The 18999-nt window shown below is 44.2% G+C and overlaps 1 protein-coding gene across 1 annotated transcript in view; it reads left to right on the top strand.

The window, feature by feature from the left end:
- The window catches only part of CPNE2 (copine II), a 169039-nt gene that overhangs the window by 131297 nt on the left and 18743 nt on the right, over positions 1-18999 (top strand). Inside the window, exons 9-11 of the mRNA XM_015412816.1 lie at positions 3174-3260; positions 6744-6803; positions 17196-17329. Coding sequence (XP_015268302.1) covers positions 3174-3260; positions 6744-6803; positions 17196-17329 — 281 coding nt within the window. The remainder of the gene's footprint in view (positions 1-3173; positions 3261-6743; positions 6804-17195; positions 17330-18999) is intronic.

The raw sequence follows: 18999 nt of genomic DNA, 5'->3' as shown, positions 1-18999 counted from the left end.
TACGATGTCTTGAATCGTTTTTTGAATCATTTCCCAAAAGGATTGGGCTTTACCACAGGACCACCACGTGTGGTAGTAAGATCCAATATTCTGTTTACACTTCCAACAAATATTTGTCCATGACATGTTAAATTTAGCTATTTTTACCGGGTATAAATACCATCTATTTACTACTTTATATATGTTTTCTTTAAAAGTCATAGAACTAGTAATTTTAATATTAGTTTTCCAAATCTTAATCCTATTTGTTGTTGTTGTTCAGTCGCACAGTCGAATCTGACTCTTTGCGACCCCATGGCCCAGATCACACCAGGCCCTTCTGTCCTCCATCGTCCTCCGGAGTTTGCTCAACTTCCAGCTCGTTGCATCGATAACACTGTCCAACCATCTCATCCTTTGCTGTCCCCTTCCTTTACTTTCAGTCTTCCCCAGCATTAGGGTCTTCTCCAGTGACGGCTCCCTTCTCATTTGGTGGCCAAAGTATTTAAGCTTCAGCGTCAGTATCTGGCCTTCCAGGGAACAGTCAGGGTTGATTTATTTTAGGACTGACTGATTTGATCTTCTTGCCATCCAAGGGACTCTCAAGTGTCTTCTCCAAGACCATAATTTGAAAGCATCTATTATTTGGCACTCAGCCTTTTTTATGGTCCAGCTCTCGCAGCTGAGGGTGAGAGCTTGTGAGGGGCCCAAGGTTACCTGGTGGGCTTCCATGGTGGAGTGAGGGGTTCAGACCCAGTCATCCCAGGTCATAACCCAATGGTCTAACCACTATACTGCATAGGTTTGCTCAATTAATCTACAAAATCTAAAAGTTAATCATCAGTTAAGCTGAGCATTTGCATAGGAATAGGCAGAGATACTAATAACATTCCTTTGTCTAACAGCCACAGGCTGGCTCCCTGTGTGAATAGGCAGGTACCTGCACACAGGTACCTGTCACAACTATATCTAGGATTCTGTAAACTGGGGCTGGGGTGGGATGGGATGTGGGGAGGGGAATTTGTAGAAATCTGTCAAATTGAAAATGAATTTGCAAAATGGTAGAAATTTTAATCCCATTTCAGTTCAGTGGGATTCCCCCTGCTGGTGAACAGGTAGGGCACTGAGCCTTCTCATATTACAGCAAATGCACAGACTTGAAAGGCTTGCATTTGCTTCTTTAAAATGTCCCAGCCAGTCAGGGTTTTAAATGGCCAGTCACAACTGGCATGTATATTACTTCAAAGCTCATTGAGGCCAGTAATAAAAACTTGGTTTTCTCTCCTATGCAAGGCACAGCTTGTTCATTTGTTTTTTTGTTTGAGGGTTTGCACGTGTGTGTAAATATACTTCAGGGTGGAAGAAGAGAGTCCTTTCAGAGAGACAGTTGGGTGCTTCTGCATATAAAGCTTAAAAATAAAACCAGGTACATGCCTTTGTTTACCCTGTGAGTAATCAACATCTCCTTTCCACCTACTTTTCCCAAGCTCTCAATCCTGCTGCGTTCATCTGCTGTTTCCACTTTTGTCTCTCTTGGGAACTGAGGGCTTCTAAATGTAGTTGCTTGCTTTAAATAGCTTAGGAAGCTCCTTTCCCCCACCACCACCCCAAGAGCTAAAGATGGTTGCAGATCCATTTCCAAGTTCCATTGTGGATGCAAGGCAGAACCCCACTCCTCTGTCCCCAGCAATACAGTTTGGTTTAAATGAATAGGACCCCCCACATGTACCCTCACTAGTTTTGCAGGCCTTCCCTCAACCCTGTGTTTATCAAAAGTGTGGTAGAGGGGGCCTAATATTGCTTAGTCTTTTTTGTTACTCATCATTTCTGTGCTGCTCCTACAGTGCAAATGTAAAGTTCCTCTCAGTCAGGCAAACGGCAGGCAGAAGAGCGGCTTGGTAGGAGTCAAGATAGGCTTCCCTCAGTGACAGATTGTACCACATGAGAGAGAGCATCCTTCCTTGAGCAAACAGGGGAGGGCATTGCCTTATCAGGCTCCATCAACACATTACAAAGGCCTCATGTTTGTTGGGAAACAACACAAGGACTTTGTATCAAACATGCAATAGGAGTTTTGTGCCTCCCAGATGCACACTGGCTCTTTCTGTTTGCAACCACAGCAGCCAGGGTTGCCAGGTGTCCCACTGTGGTGGGAGACTTTCTCCTGGCCGGAGAAATTTTTAAAAAATGTTGTTGGGCTGATGTTGCAATCTCACTTCCAGAGAAAACCCAGAAGCAACATTCTTCTTCTTCTTCTTCTTTTTCTTCTCCCCCTCCCTCTCTCTCTCTGTGAGTGAGGTGCCATCAAGTCACAGCTGACTTATGGTAACCCCAGCAAGGGGCTTTCAAGGCAAGTGAGAAGCAGAGGTGGTTTCCCGTTGCTTTTCTCCACAGAGTTTTCCTTGGAGGTCTTCCTTCCAAGTACCAAACCCGCTTAGCTTTCAAGATTTCATGAGATGGGCTACACCATGCTGCCTTTCCTCCCTCATCCCTCTCTAGGAATTGCAAAAAACCCCAAACAACTATGGTTTTACCCTAGCAATTCCTAGAGAGGGGAGTTTTACCCTAGCAATTCCTAGGTTTTCCTGAAGTGAAGTCATGCTGTCACTGCTGGTGCTCCCCCAGGTCTGCACCTCCGGCTCCCACTGGTTGCCTAGCAACCATACAACAGCACGCAGAGAGAAGCAGCTATAGCCTTATGTAGGGTTGTCAGGAGCATGTCTGGAACCCTTGGGAGCCTTTGGGGGTGGGGCATGGGGAGTGAAGTCACCAGTGCAGGAACCTGGAAGTGACATCACTGACACTCTTAGATTTCACCTGATCTCTGTGGTAAGAAGTATAGAGTTTGGGAAGATTCCTAGAGCTTTGCTGACTTCTTCCTCCCCATTTTGCTCCCTCCATTCAATTGAGAGCCAGCAGAGATGGTTGGAATGTCAGTGGGAGTTTGCCGGTCAATAGCAGGCAAATGGCAACCCTACCTACTCCCACGGTTGATTCCCCATCCTCAAGTCACCCTATGGAGCCACTGTCAGCTCCATTGTGAAACTTATGTGCAACCACGTAAACAGTGTGATTCTCATCACTAAGCTAATAATGGTTCTATAGGGTGGTTTGCAGATGTAAAAACAGAATGTGTGAGGATTTGTTTTCAGAAGACCTTTGCATTGACTTCTATCTGTATGTCTTTCTTCCAGGTAGAATTTGAGTGCATTAACCCCAAAAAGCAGAAGAAGAAACGGAGCTATAAGAACTCCGGCATCATCGTAGTGAAATCCTGCAAAGTGAGTGATCTGTACAAACTATAAAGGTTATACTAAAAAGGTTGTGTTAAAATCCTGACAGCTGCTTCTTGTAAGTAAAAGCAGGGTTTTTTTGTTTTTTTTTTAATGTAAAAAAGATTTATTCAACTGGTTCAAGATTGGGTGTGTCTGATTGGTTTTGGTGGGGAGAGTAGAGGGAGGGGAGATAGACTGAGAAAGAGAAGAAGCAGGAATAGGTTGCTGCCACTTTGCTGCCTATGAGGGTGGGAGCTGTAGCAGAGAAATGGTGATCAGGGAAGAGTTAAGCATTGTCCTTCTGCCTTCTCCCTGTTTGGTGTAGCATTAAGGAGCCAGTTTAGTGTAGGGGTTAAGAGTGCAGACTCTAATCAGGGAGAACTGGGTTTGATTCCCCACTCCTCCACATGCAACTGCTGGTGTGACCTTGGGTCAGTCATATGTTCTTTCAGAGCTGTTCTCTCAAGGGCAGTTCTCAAGAGAGCTCTCAGCCCCACCCACCTCACAGGGCATCTGTTGTGGGGAGGGGAAGGGAAAGGGATTGTAAACTGCTCTGAGACTCCTTTGGGTAGTGAAGGGTGAGGTATAAATCCAATCTCCTCTTCTTCTACTCTGCTCAAAATTCTGCCTTTTCTTGAACAAAGTAGCAATTAGTGGTTTTAATCCATGCATTTGTGTGTAGGGTGTCCCTAAGTCCCTATAATTCTTGATGCAGATAGCTTCCAAAAAGTGTATTATAAGTCTTGAATAAATTCTCAGATTCCAGAAATGCTGCTTCCACAACAATGTGGTACCCCACATTGATCACCCTGGAGGTCCCTTCCAACTCTATGATTCTGTTACTGAGCATGACTCCTGGTGATCCCTGGGATTTATTTGTTTGTTAAATTAATTTTTTTTAACCACCCTGCCTTGTAAACAGGGCTCAGGGCAGTGTACATCAGTTTAAAACATCCACACAATACAATTCATGCTTAAATAATAAAAAAATCATAAATTAAGATTAATACAAAAGTAGTAAGCCTATGAACAGTAAGATGGCGATAAGACTGCCAGAATATGCCACTGTCTCGTGGGAAAGGGGAGGAAGGGAAAACAGGCGTGCCAGCCAGGTGGAAAGCCGTCGCTGTCCTCAACCAAACGGCTGGCGGAACATCTCTGCCTTACAGGCTCTGAGGAACTGCATCAAGTCCCTCAAGGCATGGATGTTGTTCAGCAGAGAGTTCAACCAGGTGCTTGGTGGAGGACAGCAACCCTGGTTTAAAGGGGGCTCATCTCAGAGTGCTTGTTGTGGACATTCCTTCCACTTCTGCTGTGGAGACAGGGCGGAACCAAGTTCCACTTTCAAAATGGCATGGAGCAGCTCCCTGCCTGTGTCTCCCCACTCCCCCATCCTCTTTTCCCCGCTGAGCTGAGGGAAGTACTGATGTGAGCCTGAATGTCCCCGATCCTAGCTCCCACAGTGTAACCACGACACTACATTGGGACTGCCCTGGCTTCTTCCACTTTTTGACCTTACATTAACTCCCAGGTGCTTGGTGGAGGACAGCAAGCCTGGTTTAAAGGGGGCTCATCTCAGAGTGCTTGTGGACATTCCTTCCACTTCTGCTGTGGAGACAGGGCGGAACCAAGTTCCACTTTCAAAATGGCATGGAGCAGCTCCCTGCCTGTGTCTCCCCACTCCCCCATTCAGCTCCTTAAAGAGCTTTCCCCTCCTCCTCTCCCTGCTGAGCTGAGCTGAGGGAAGTACTGATGTGAACCTGAATGTCTCCGATCCTAGCTCCCACACTACATTGGGACTGCCCTGGCGTCTTCCACTTTTTGACCTTACATTAACTCCAGTCTGCGTACATGCAAGAATCAACTAGGGCTCAGTGTGAGCTGCTGCCCGTTCAGCGCGCAGGGGAAGATTGTTCCAGGGCTCCCACGCAGGCATTCCCTTAGCTGTCAATTGCCGAGTGGTTGACTTCCCTATGTACAATTCTTATTAATGTATATCCCTTCAGGAATTCTTGCTAAACATTCCACTAGCTTGATTTCCCCAGCGAACAGCTATAGTCACGTCTGATGAAGTAGGTAATAATGGCAGAATTCAGGCTCTGTAAAATAAAAAAATATAATTAGACTAAGAGGTGCAACCTGATTTCCTTAATGTTGTTGCCTTCCCCACCCCCCCGAGTGTGGAATTGGCCATAAAGGGCAAAGAGACGGCCTTGTAAACTGAGATTAGTGGAGTCTAAGGGGGGGGGACCTGCTTGTGAGTCGAAGAGAAACCCATAATGATGTGGGGGTCCAAGGAGGGTTGAGATCTAGTATTTAAAACATTCCCTGACCTGGGTGGCCCAGGCTCGCCCCATCTCATCAGATCTCAGAAGCTAAGCAGAATCGGCCCTGTTTAGTGCTTGGATGGGAGACCATCAGAGAACACCAGGGTCATGATGCAGAGGCAGGCAATGGCAAGCCAACTGTATTTGTCTCTTGCCTTGCAAACCCTATGGGATTGCCATAAATCAGCTGCAACTTGACAGCATTTCCCACTAGCACTATAGAATTTACCCTGCCCAGAGAAGGATTGTTTATTTTAAAAAAACACAAAAAACCCTAAGGCTGACAAGAGCTGCGGTCACACGGAACATTAGCCACGCTACAGAGATGGGGGCGCGATCACGCCACCACATCTGGGAAGCGTAGAGCTCCCATGGCTCACCCGAGGCTTCCCGCCAAAGATGTGGGGTAAAAAACTAGTACCTCCGAGGTACTAGTTTTCGTAAACTGCGGGGCAAGGGCGTTTCCAGTGGAATCCCGTGGCATCTGGCGCCCACCCATGTCCCGTCGCGAAAAGGTTTTTTCCCCCCAAGTCTCCACAGGATGCGCAAAAGCGCCCAATGGCGCATGCGCACAAAGAGGCCCCCTCCCACTGCAGCATGGCTTGTCGCCTCTGGAGGGTCACTATGGCCACTGTCGCGCAGGTGGTTAGAGCGGCTGTGACGAGGGGGCCCACCTCCCCCTCCATTGGCTATGCCTCAGAGCTCTGTTGGGGTCCGGAAGCGTCTGTTGCCCTCTCCGGTAAGCCCACCACCCGCCTTTGGATGTGCAGATACGATTGCTCAGTCATGCGTATGCACAAACTTCAGTTTAAAAAAAAATCTATCCCATTTGCCATGGAAGCAGCGTCTAGCGATTGCTGGTGTGATTGCGCAGTGCCGCTTCTTTGCCACGCTGCAGGATGGATGTGTGATTGGCACCTCTCCCCTAAACACGGGACCTCGATGGGGTGTCTGATCGTGCAACCGCATGTTATTTTGCACCGGGGCAAACAGCCACGCCCCCCCCCCGCATTTTCCTGCCCGTGTGACCGGGGCCAAGGATCATCATTCTGCTTGCAAGCAGTCTCAGCATTCTGCAAAAGCAACCTGTTACTTACATTAAAATTATTGCATCTTTCCTGTTCCTCCCCTCCTTTCCCCTTCTCTTTAAACTCCTTTTAAGATCACCAGAGATTATTCCTTCCTGGACTACATCCTTGGGGGCTGCCAGCTAATGTTTACGGTAAGGACTCTGACTTTTCTATTCATTTAGCTGAGATCTTGGAAGCTAAGCAGGGTCAGCCCTGGCCAGTATTTGGACGGGAGACCTCCAGGGATTACCAGGGATGTAATGCAGAGGCAGACAATTGATGTGGAGGCAGGCAATGACAAACCACCTCTGAACATCTTTTGCCATGAAAACCCTACATGGTCGTCATAAGTCAGCTGTGACTTGATGGCACTTTCTGCCACATCTGTAATAAATATGACAGTATACTGGAGAAGGCGTCCGAACTGGTATCTTGGTAACTGACCAGGAGAGAGATCTTAGTGTCATGGTAGATAACTAACTGAAGATGTTGACTCAGTGTGCAAATGCTATGCTGGGGACTGAAAACAAATCAGCCAGTATCATAATGCCCCTGTATAAATCTGTGGTGTGGCCTCATTTGGAATACTGCATACAGTTCTGGTCACCGCACCTCAAAAAAGATATTACACAGCATTGGAAAAGGTGCAGAAAAGGGCAACTAAAATTATTAAGGGGATGGAACACTTTCCCTAGGAAGAACGGTTAAAGAGGTTAGAGCTCTTTAGCTTGGAGAAACCATGATAGAGGGGTGACAAGGCTCCCTCTAAGCTGCGGAGTCTTGTGAGCAAAAATTCTACTTTGTGAGCAGCTGGCATTAAAGTTGTGAGTGAGCGACTTGGCCACTGCATAAATTAGTTTGCTTTGGAGCCCTCCTTCCTGAGCGGAGACAAAAATCTGTGAGCTGGAGGCTAAAAAACTGTGACCTAACTCACACTGACTCAGCTTAGAGGGAACACTGGACATGACAGGTTTACAAAATTATGCATGGGGTAGAGAAGGTAGAGAAAGAAGTACTTTTTTCCCTTTCTCACAATACAAGAACTCGTAGGCACTCAATGAAATTGCTGAGCAGTAGGCTTAAAACAGATCAAAGGAAGTACTTCTTCACCCAGGTTGCAATTAACATGTGGAATTCACTGACACAAGGATGGGCATCTTCAAGAGGGGATTGGATAAACATATGGAGCAGAGGTCCATCAGTGGCTATTAGCCACAAGGTACAGATGGAACACTCTGTCTGGGGCAGTGATGCTTTGTATTCTTGGTGCTTGGGGGGCAACAGTGGGAGGGCTTCTGGAGTTCTGGCCCAGCTGGTGGACCTCTTGATGGTACCTTGGTTTTGGCCACTGTGTGACACAGATGTTGGACTGGATGGGCCATTGGCCTGATCCAGCATGGCTTCTCTTAATGTTCTTATGAGAGGAGGTGCTAGGTTAAAGTCTCAATACCAGTTCAGGCTTTAGAGATGCTTAATGATTGGAAATTGGCTTGTTTAGGCTGCCAGACAGAAATGAGCCTCTTTCACATACTTCAGCACATGAGTGCCCCTTTTCCCAGTTTCTGTCCTGTGAAGCTGTCAGCAGTGTGGGGGCTGCTTCCACACATCATGCCCTTGCTTGGGGGATGGGGGTGGGGGGATTTTTCACATGCTGCTTCTGAGCATGATGCATGGGGTTCCCAGGGACCTTCCTCTTTAAGTCGAAAGCAAAGGTAAAACCTTCTTTCTGCAGTTTGAAAGGGAAAACTGGAGAGTGGCTGTGGGGGAAACTTTGTTTCAGCCAGTCGTAAACTCCATCTTAAAAATGGTGGAACTTTATGGGCTGGAGAACACTGGCTTCTGAAGATCGGAGGCAGTGAATTCCTAACAGCACAAAGGGCAGTGCTTACTGTAAATAGTTTAAAGTTTACCTTGGGGGTAAATAATAATTTTTGTGCAACGATACGATGCCTGTAGAATGCAGTTATTGTGCTCTCTTGAACTGAATGAATGGAAGTGGAAATGTATCATCCAGGGCCTTCATTTCACCCACCAGTTTGACTTAATCCGATTACAGACAGAATTCAGCTGCCCAAGGAGGAATAATTTGTGGGTATGAAACTCTGCTGGAGCGGCCTGGAGGAGTCTACAAATCCATTGTGTATGCAAGCACTGTGGATTTCAGAGTTTGTCTACTGTCAGCCCTTACTCTAATTGCAAACGAGGCATGAAGTAAAACAATTCACAGCATCCATCCAGTTATTGCGTGTATACAGGAAAACACCCTGTTAGGCAAAATGCAATTTCTTTCCCCATTTTGCTGCCAAACTCTAAAGTGGAAGAACATCCAACTACCAGCATCAGCAGTTTCCTCATGGATCTTGATAGTTTTAGGAATGCTTCCCCCCACTCCACCTTTACATGCTGTAAATGATTCCTAATGACCTTGTCACTTGAGCAAATGAGGAAGCCTGCCCCAATTAGCAGGTCTGGCCCACGTGTGAGAAAGGCTGAGTGAAGACGTTTTGGTGCCTCAGACGGAAAATCCAAATGTCATCCCCCACGCGCACGCTAATTAACAATCCACCCTGAAGTTTTCCTGCACCATCTTTGCAAGGAGCTGGAGATGGTGTTCAGTGAGGCTTGCACAAGAGAACATTCTGGTGGATTGTGCCAGCTTGAAATTTGCTTCTCTGCTGTCTTTAATGTGTTGCCCATGATCTGTAGACTTCTGTCTCGCATAGCATGCTTCTTACACCAAGAGTTTATCAAAGAAATTGGGGAGCTTGTGCCTTAGGTATGTTTTGTGTCATGGATGCTGATGAGGGGATGTTGCTGGCTTCAGCAGAACCCACAGCTGGCCCCTCTGAAGCTTCAGAGATCGGCAATTTGCCATCACTGCCTGCATTAGCACCTAGCTCAGCAACAGCTGATGAGGAGCAGCTAAAGGCAGAAAGCCCGCCCAACTCGCCCCCGCAAGTTGCTCGCTTACGAGACCGACTCCGCCAGGACTTGGCGACCAAGCAACATACAGCTTGTTTGCGGAGCAGACAGTTGGTTAGCCCTGAGTTTTGACAGACACTTGGCTGCTGGTGCCGCTGCGCTAATTGGAAACATCAGCAGAGGGCTATTCAGCTTCAGGCTCTAGGCTGGCTTCTTTGTGGAAGCAAACTCATCAACTCCGCGATGCCTTGCAACTACTCCACCTCCTGTTCCCAGTCTTCGTTCCTGCTCGTCTCCTCCGGCTTCTGACTCTGGCTTTGAATGACCTTGCTCCCGGTTTGTGTGTTGTTAATATTGATCTAAACATATTAAGTTTTGTTTCACATCCCAGTTCTTTTCCAGATATATTTTAAAGTCACTCCATTCTTGAAAAAACACGTCGTCTTCTTTGTTATTCAACTTCTTCGTAATTTTGTCCATCTCTGCCATGAACAGAACTTTTTGTATCCAGTCTTCAATTTCTGGCACTTTCTCTGTTTTCCAAAATTGTGCATAAATCATTCTCGCTGTTGTGATTAAGTACCAGAATAAAGTCTTTTTAGTTGTATTGACTTCTTCCATTTTCAGTCCCAAAAGCAGAATTTCCGGTGCCTTTTTGAAAGAGCATTTCAGAATTTTTTGCATTTCTTTGTGGACTTTTGTCCAAAAGTCAACTGCTTTCTCACAAGTCCACCACATATGATAAAATGAGCCTTCATGGCTCTTGCATTTCCAACACTTATTTGACATATTCTGGTTCATATTTGCAATTTTTTTCGGAGTCATGTACCACCTATACATCATTTTATAACAATTCTCTCTAACATTGGTACAAGGCGATATCTTAATAGAATTCGACTGGCTTTCGAGCAAGGGAAACCTTTACCTTTCTTCCCAATAGGGACCCAAAGTGGCTTACATTGTTCTCTCCTCCTGCATTTTATCCTCATATCTACCCTGTGAGGTAGATTAGCCTGAGAGAGTGTGACTGGCCCAAGGTCATCCATTGAGCTTCCTTGGCACAAGTGGAGCTTTGAACCTGGGTGTCCCAGATACTAGTCCGATCCTCTTAACCACTACACCACCCAGGCTCTCTTTTCCAACTGCCTTCAACTTTCCCTGGCCTTACTGTGTTTTTTACTGAGCCTTGCCTTCTCATGGTGTGATCAAAGTACAGTAGCCTCAGTGTAGGAATTTTAGCTTCTGTTTCGTGGAATAGGCCCACAAAACACACACAGTAAATGTGTGTTTGTTTCTGGGATTTCAAAGAATTGCACACAAATACAGTGAAAGGTTTCGAAAGGATGAGGCATTGTTGTACAGGAGAGGATTGCCTTGTTGACCTTTCCTACTTTAAAAAAAAGTTTTGAGTGCCTAATTCATGTAATGCAGATGCACACTATTTCTGGATATTTTAAAACCCTTAAAATGTTACAAAATGGCTTCAGCGTGCAACTGAGTCTGTCATTTGTCTCCATTTGTGTTGCAGAGAGCATATGACTCATGCAGACAAGGAGAAGATTCACACATCCTGTCCATAAAAATGCAAAATGCAGCCTCAGTTTGTCTTGGGGCCATGCAGGGAAGGTTTTAACCCTTCAATCTCCACTTGGTTTTGGGGGCTTCCAGTTGGTGGCGACTCGCGACGAACACACCCCATCAAGCTTCGATGGGGGCGATTTGGATCGGGGCGACAGGGAGGGGGATCGGCTGGTCCCAACCTCCCCATGAAGCTCTTGGAGGGAGCTTCTAGCCTGGAGCGCTGAAGGGGCCACTTCCGAAGTGCCGGCTTAAGGAATTGAGCTCCTTTTTGCTCTGAAAGGTCCCGCTGTCCCGAGGCCAGCAATGGCGTTGAGAGACATTACCGGACCAGAGTGTACAAGGACTTAAATAAAAAGACTAATCTACGTGGTGAAGCGACCCAGCGATTAAAGAAACAGTGAGTTAAGTTTCAAAAAGAAAGACATATGCAAAGAGGGTGGAGGAACAAATACTGATACAGCAAAATGGCATAGCTCCATAGAGAAAGAGGGGGGGACTCGCGGAGGAAGAACCCTACCCCGCAGCAAAATTTCAGCGTAAACGAGAAGCATGCCGGGCTTAGGCTATTAAAACCCCACCCTATTTAAGCGGAACACATCTGGACTAATTATCTACGTCATAGAAAAATCTTAGAACTTTTATGAACTCTTACCAAAGTATAAACAATGTCTCAGCAAGGGGGGGAAATGGTGTCCAGAGGCAGAGGTTCTGCAGGAAATGCCAGCACAGCATCACTAGTCACAAGACTGGAAAATACCAGCGAGATAGCTACCACAATTTCGGAAGCCATGCACCCTCTGCTGGACCAGCTGATGAACCTCAATCAGAAATTCGATATCTTACAGAAACAGCTTAAGGAAACTACAGCCAAAACAGAGAACTCAGCTAAAAAGATTAAAAAGGTTGAAATTAAGACCAAAGAAATAGATCAAAGAATGGACATTGCAGAAAAAGAAAGAGCTTCTGAAAAAAAACAACTACTACAATTACAAGTGGAGAGATCTTTCTATGTCTTGAGATTTCAAGGGGTTCCAGAGAAAAAGGATGAGAATTTAAGAGAAATCTTAAGTGAAGCAATGGCCCCCTTGATCAATAACAAACCTGAAATAATACAAGCAGATATTGGCATGATTTACAGAACCTATTAAGAGTTCGTAAAAAAAAACATATCTCCCAGTGGAAATGTTTGTGAAATTTGCAAAAAGATCAACAAGAGGCTTAATACTAAAAGCATCCACAGCTGCAACAGTTAAAATTCAAGAAGAGGAGATAAAAATATTGAAAGATGTTCCATATGAAATACGTAAGAAAAGGAAGCAATACAGAAATATTACAGCATTTCTTCAAAAGAACAATGTCCAGTACAGATGGTTTCTTCCAGAAGGACTTATATTCAACTTTAATGAGAAGAAGGAAAAGATTGACTCTTTATTAAAAGCAGAACTATTTCCTAAGCAACAACAAACTCCAACTAAACAAAGAAATGGAGCAGAGAAAGGGAAGGCAACGGAAAAAACCAGTGAACAACAGAAATCTGATACGGATAATTCATCCTCTACAGCTACTTCCATATCTTTGGGTGCAATCTTTGACTCTGACTCTGAATCCGATCTAGGATAAGCTGCTCCCAAAGCTCTCAAAGTTAATCTCCCCTGGCAAAAGAAGAAGAAAAGTAAAGACAAGAAGAAACCTAAGTGAAGATCTGAGATTGCCTATCTTGACATTTAATGAACTTATATTATCATCCAGATGTGATATAATAACCAAAAATGTCTTTTTGTTCTTTCTATTTGAATGCTTTTATTAGAACTTAAATAATGTAACCATAAACATGTAGATAAATATCCAAAGCGTATGAATAGTTTATCAAAGTACCTTGCTACTCTCTTTTGTAGTTTTAGTTTTGTAGTTTGTAGTGGAAAATCAATAAAAATTATATATATATAAAAATTTCCACTTGGTTTTGTTATTGGAAACTGGGCTCCCTGTTTCTTTAAAGGAGGAAAAATGCAGTTTTAAAGAATAATCCGCCCCCCCGCAAAAGCTAGTAACACAGGAGGAAGCCAAGTTTCAAACTGAGGATGGAGGGATCAAGTCTCCCTCTCCCTTAACTGCATGACCCAGAGGTAAATTGAGGCTACCCAAGCCTCCAGTTTTCATTTTATTAGTAGAGGGAGATGCATAATCTTCATATCATCAGATTGAGCCCTAAAAGGACACTTGGCCTTATTTTGCACACCAAACCTTTGCAGTACCTGTGTCATCAGTAGGAAGAATCCCATTCTCTGATGTGTACGATACTTTGCTTTGGAGGTCCAGAAACTGATCTCTCTGACTGATACAATTTGTGAGCCACCAAGCAGAGCACAGCCCACCAGGCATAGCTTGTGGCTGACCAGGTGCTTGGCAATCACGACCAGCATCCCTTTTGCAGGCCAGCAGCAGGGAGTGGAGTTTAATTGAGCTTCCAGTGGACTGTGCTTGCCTCAGAGCATCCCAGCTTCTGCACGCCTGCATTGTCTCCAGAAACAAAGTTCCATCTTGAGACCCAGTGCCTGAATACCATGTAACAGGCAGTGAACCTCTGTGCAAAAACAAGAGTGTAGAAAGGCCCTAACACTTTGGGGGATATTAATCCCATGGGCGTATCCCCTGACTTCTTTTTGCACGTCTTATTCTTGAGGTTAAGCAGAATCAATAACTCTGTAAGTGTAGACTGGAACCATCTGACATCTCAAATGAGTGCTGGAGTTGACCCAAGAAGAAGGTCATCCTTCTGGTTCTTTTCCTAGGGGAATCTCTGGTTTATGGTTGGCCTGGTATTAATTTTACTGAGACAGTCTTCCTTAAAAGTTCCACGTCCTCCTGGGAGGTTTGCGAAATGTGTAATTTCCATGGCACCAGAGACATTGCATCCCCCTTCCCGCATTCACTTTATGGGAACTGCTGAGGAAATGATGTGGTTCTTTGTAACGTGAATTTTGCTGCATGCCAGTTCCCTTTATGGGATCTGTGCTGAGGAAACGATGTGGTTCTTTGTAACGTGAATTTTGCACAGTGTTCCCCCTCGCCCAGTTGCCCTCAACTTCTGTTTCTGAATACAGCACACAGGGTTTTGTGTCTACATTTGCACACACATGCACACTCTGAGCATTTACATTTTTGTTTGTTGTTCTTGGGCTACAGAGACATAAAGGGGAAGGGAGGAAGAGTTGTCATAGAAACCGGGATGAGTACAAGTGCATTACACACACAGCCAAACTATTGCATCACAGCTTGCTGGCACAAAAGAGGAGAATAGTGGCTTATCTGACAGCCAAATAAGCAAGTGCCGAAAGCAGGGAATCATCTGTCCAAAGCTTTAGCCAGCAAGTATCGGGAGTGCCTTTGTGGCAGGTATCAGGGTCATGCCCTGGGCCATAGCTATGGTGGGGCTATTGGGGGCTCCGCCCCCTTCCTTAAAGGGCCAGCCCCCTTCCTTAAAGCCCCCTGCTTCTTAAAGGCTCCCCCGCCTTTGATAAGAAGTGTGTGTGGAGGTGGCACACACTTTCCCCTCCTGCAAGTTTTCAAGGACCTTTCAGCTGATCCATGGGGAGCCATGGCCCACTGATCAGCTGGAGAACCCTTTAAATCTTGCAGGAGGGGAGGGAGAGGGGCGTGTGCCTCCCCCCTTCATTATAGCAAATAATGGCAGCCCCATCAGAAATTTTTTTGCCCCACAAGCTGCAATATCCTGGCTGTGGGCGTGGTCATGCAATAACACTATATTGTCCTACTTGGTACTCCTTGTCTTCCTGTTGGTTTGTGCAAAGTGATAGTTAGTGCTGTGATTTGAGAACATAGTGAAGAAGCAGTATATATGTAAGACATACAGTTCCAAACTCTGTTCTCTGAGAGGGACTGAATTGGGATTGAACAATTAAACCACCATCTTGGAAACATCCTTTGTTTGGCTGCAAAGGGCCTTACAATCTTTTTCTAATTATTGCTCTTGAGAAAGCCTGGTGATCAACTATTTGTAATCTAAGATCCTTGTTTTCACCAAGACCAGAAAATGGAACCCATCTCAATGGTCTGTCAATGGGTCTAATATTGAGCAAGTCAAGACTTTCTCCCATTTTGGGATTTTGTTTTCAGCAGATCTGTCTTGGACACCCCCCCCCAACTTGAACAATGCTTAATAAAGCTAACTCATGTGCAAGCACCATAAATAGGTTCTTCCATTATAAGGGGTGAAGGAATATATTCCTGGAGTGGTGCAAGCTTTTAATTTGAAAGTGGTTCCACTCATCCTTTATGGCTCAGCTATTTGGATTAAAGCTATCTCCAATAACATCGATCAACCCTTACCCCAATTTTAAGGGAAATACTGAATATTCCCTGCTGTGTGTCAAATGTTGTATTGTGGGCAGAATTTGGACAGATATCCTTGGAAGCCAAAGCATGGTTTTATGCCTTTAAACTGAGATTAAAACAGCTCTGTGCCCAAGATAGTTTGCTAGCCACTCTAAATCGAGATACCCACAAATCGGCTTGGATGAAAGCTCTGGATGAGAAATTGATGATATGTGGAATGTCAATTAATGATACTTTTGAGATGGGCAAATCCAAAGCATTTTCTCTGATCAAAAAGCATGTCCTAAAAATCAATTATAGTAGTCTGATCCTGAGAGCCTGCAGAGTTTGCTCACCCCTATCTTTTGGTCTTTCTTTCCCAAGATCTTTACCCCCCTATATGTACTATCTTACCATCCAATGTTATTGTAGCACTTTTTTTGTTTGCAAGATTGAATATCAGTCCTCCAATGGTTTTACAGGGGAGATTTTCGGATAGTCCCTATTCTGACTGAATCTGCCCTTGTGGCCTTAATAGGATATGTCCTTCCATGCCCTGCTTGAATGCAGGTGTTTGAAACTATAAGGGATCACTATATTAAGCCTTTAATCAACCAATCCTCCCCCTACACTCTGGAAACCCTGGCTCTTTTGCTCAGCGATAAGGATCCTAAGTTTACTCTAGCAACTGCAAATTTGTCTCAAACATTGTAGCCCTTGCATCAAAAAAAGAAGAAAAGAAAAGTATCTTCTGCTGCTCAAGCTCTGTGAATCAATGTGTTTCTAAGGGGATAAAAGGAAAGAAAGCATCCTTTGCAGCCTCTTGGAGTGTGAGTATGTTGGCACCGTCCTCCTCTGTATGGACGCCAGTCAAGGAATTACTAGGAAATGGATTGTAAATAAAACAGCCGGTATTGCAATGCCCTTGTCTGGAAAACTGTGTGCAGTTCTGGTTTCCGTATGTCAAGGAAGATATTTATTTATTAATCGATAAATTTGGCTTATAGACCGCCCTCCCCTGTGAAACAAGGCTCACTATTGCAGAGTTGGAACAAGTATAAAAGGAGATCAAACAAGATGATTAGAGGTTGGATCACCTTTTCTATTAAAAAATGCTGGAGATTCTGGGACTTTTCAGCCTACAAAAAAGGAAGCTAATGGTAGAAGTTTATAAAATTATGAATGGGGTGGAGAAAGTGGATAGAGGGAACTTTTTATCGAGGAAAGGCCATGGTATAGATTTTAAATGATAAGATTGTGCTCTAGGACATTAAAATGAACATTTGTTATCAGGTTGGCAATGACCTTTTCAAACCAGCTCTGCTGCAATTAAAATAGGGCTGCCAAGTCCCCCCGGGGGGCGGAACCCCCCCCGCCCCAGAGGCCCGTTCCCCGACGCCGGGGAATCGGGCCCCGGGGGGAACCCTGCCCCAGCGTGCACGTCACAGGGAAGTGACGTCATGATGCCAGGCACGCTGGGGGCGGGGCCACGGCCATACAAGGGAAAACTCTATGGTTTTCCTGTGACGTGCACTTCCCTGTGACGTGCATGCAGTGCGCCGGGATCTGCACGGGAGTCCCCCGCCGGCAAGGTAAGTGTAAATGTCCAGATTAGCTTTCAACTCCCATAAATAACTTTTTCCAGCCTGCAGAGCTTCCTACAGAGATGGGCTGCAAATAAGGGTGGCTTTTTTCCTTCCTTTCAGGTCGGAGTTGACTTCACGGCATCCAACGGGAATCCCCGGGACCCCACCTCTTTACACTACATTAACCCCATGGGAACAAACGAATACCTTTCAGCCATTTGGGCCGTGGGGCAGATCATCCAGGACTATGACACGTACGTTCTTTTCCCCCTGCTTGGACTAAGCTTGCTAATCCTTAGAGGAATAGGTCGTATCCCTGGTTACCAGCCATGAAACTCAAGCTTCTAGTACTGAGATCTCTTTTATGATGTTTTATTGCTGATGCTTTTGTGCTTTATGATGGTTCTGTTGCTGATTTTATTTTTTAAATTTTATTTTAGAAAAACAGCATGGGTACAGAAAATAAAAGGGGAAAAGGGAAAAATGGGTTATACAATATAATTATATTTGTCGAAGACAATCATGTGGTACATAATTTTTGGACAAAGAACAATTTCCTTTTCATCCCCTTCATTATAATTTTAAGGTATTATCTATAAAATACAATTCATTTCTGCTGGGGTACAGTTGTATTCATCATTTAAGTTTTAAGTTTCAAACTTCATAACTCATCTATTTTGACTACACTGGTTTCATCATTACTATGTATTCAACATATTTTTGCCACTTCTACATATTCATTAGAACTGTTAATACATAAGTAGTATAGCACAGTGTAAAAGAAAGCTTATTATATATCTCATATAGAGAACTCATTTGTATTTGGGATATTACATTTGGAACAGATTTTAATTCTACTTCTATTTCTTTACCATACATTTGAATATATGTTCTCACTTTAAGTTTGTCTCCTGCTAGCATAATACACATAATACATGCTCCATTTCCCCTCAGATGTCATAATAAACCTGTTTCTCAAATAAGTTGTTAATTTTGCCATTACTGCATATTCAGCAAGTTTATTTTCCCATTCTTCTAAATGGGACAGACGTCTAGTTTCCATTTTGCTGCAAAAATACTTTTAGTCACTGTCACCATGTGTTTGAATAGCTCTTCCAACATTTTTGATGATTTGTTAGGCAGAACACTACTTGGCTTCCATTGGGAATTTAAACTTTAATATATTCTGCATTTTTCAGTGTACTTCTTTCCAATATCTTTTTGCTTTTTTACAAGTCCACCATGTATGAAAAGGTTCCATCTGTGTCTTGACATTTCCAGTATTTTCCTTCATAGTTTTTGTGTGCTTTATCAATGTCCTTTGGAGTTATATACCATCTGAAATACATTTTGTACCAGTTTTCTCTTAGTGTCTGGCTGACTGTAAATTTGATATCTTTTCCCCATAGTCATTCCCACTGTTGTGTAGATATCTGTTCTATAAGATTTTGCATCCACTTAATCATACATTTTTTCACTTGTTCATCTTCTGTTTCTACCTGGAGTAAAAGCTTATATATCCTTTTAGTAAATGCTCTTTTTATATTATAATCAGCTGCTCATAAGCCTCCGGGATTGAGCGGTATAGAAATTGAATGAATGAATAAATGAATGAATAAATAAATAAATAAGAGAAGCCAATGTTGGATCAGGCCAGTGGCCTGTGCAGTCCAACACTCTGTCACACAGTGGCCAAAAATACCAGGTGCCATCAGGAGGTCCAGCAGTGGGGCTCAAATTCAGTTGCATATCTTAGAACTCCAGCTTCAATACTCATGATCTCCTTTACTCTAATTGATAATATATCAGCCATTGAATGTTTACAACTTCATTTTTAAGATCTTACCAAGACTTGATTTTTCCCTGAGTGTTTATCATCATGCCATAAATTACAAAATCATTTTTATTTCTCATATTCTTATCA

This window comes from Gekko japonicus, unplaced genomic scaffold (genome assembly GCF_001447785.1).
Source record: "Gekko japonicus isolate JY-2015 unplaced genomic scaffold, Gekko_japonicus_V1.1 scaffold1029, whole genome shotgun sequence".
Taxonomy (NCBI): Eukaryota; Metazoa; Chordata; class Lepidosauria; order Squamata; family Gekkonidae; genus Gekko; species Gekko japonicus.
The sequence above is the reverse complement of the archived record's forward strand: the minus strand, read 5'-3'. Positions and strand labels throughout refer to the sequence as shown.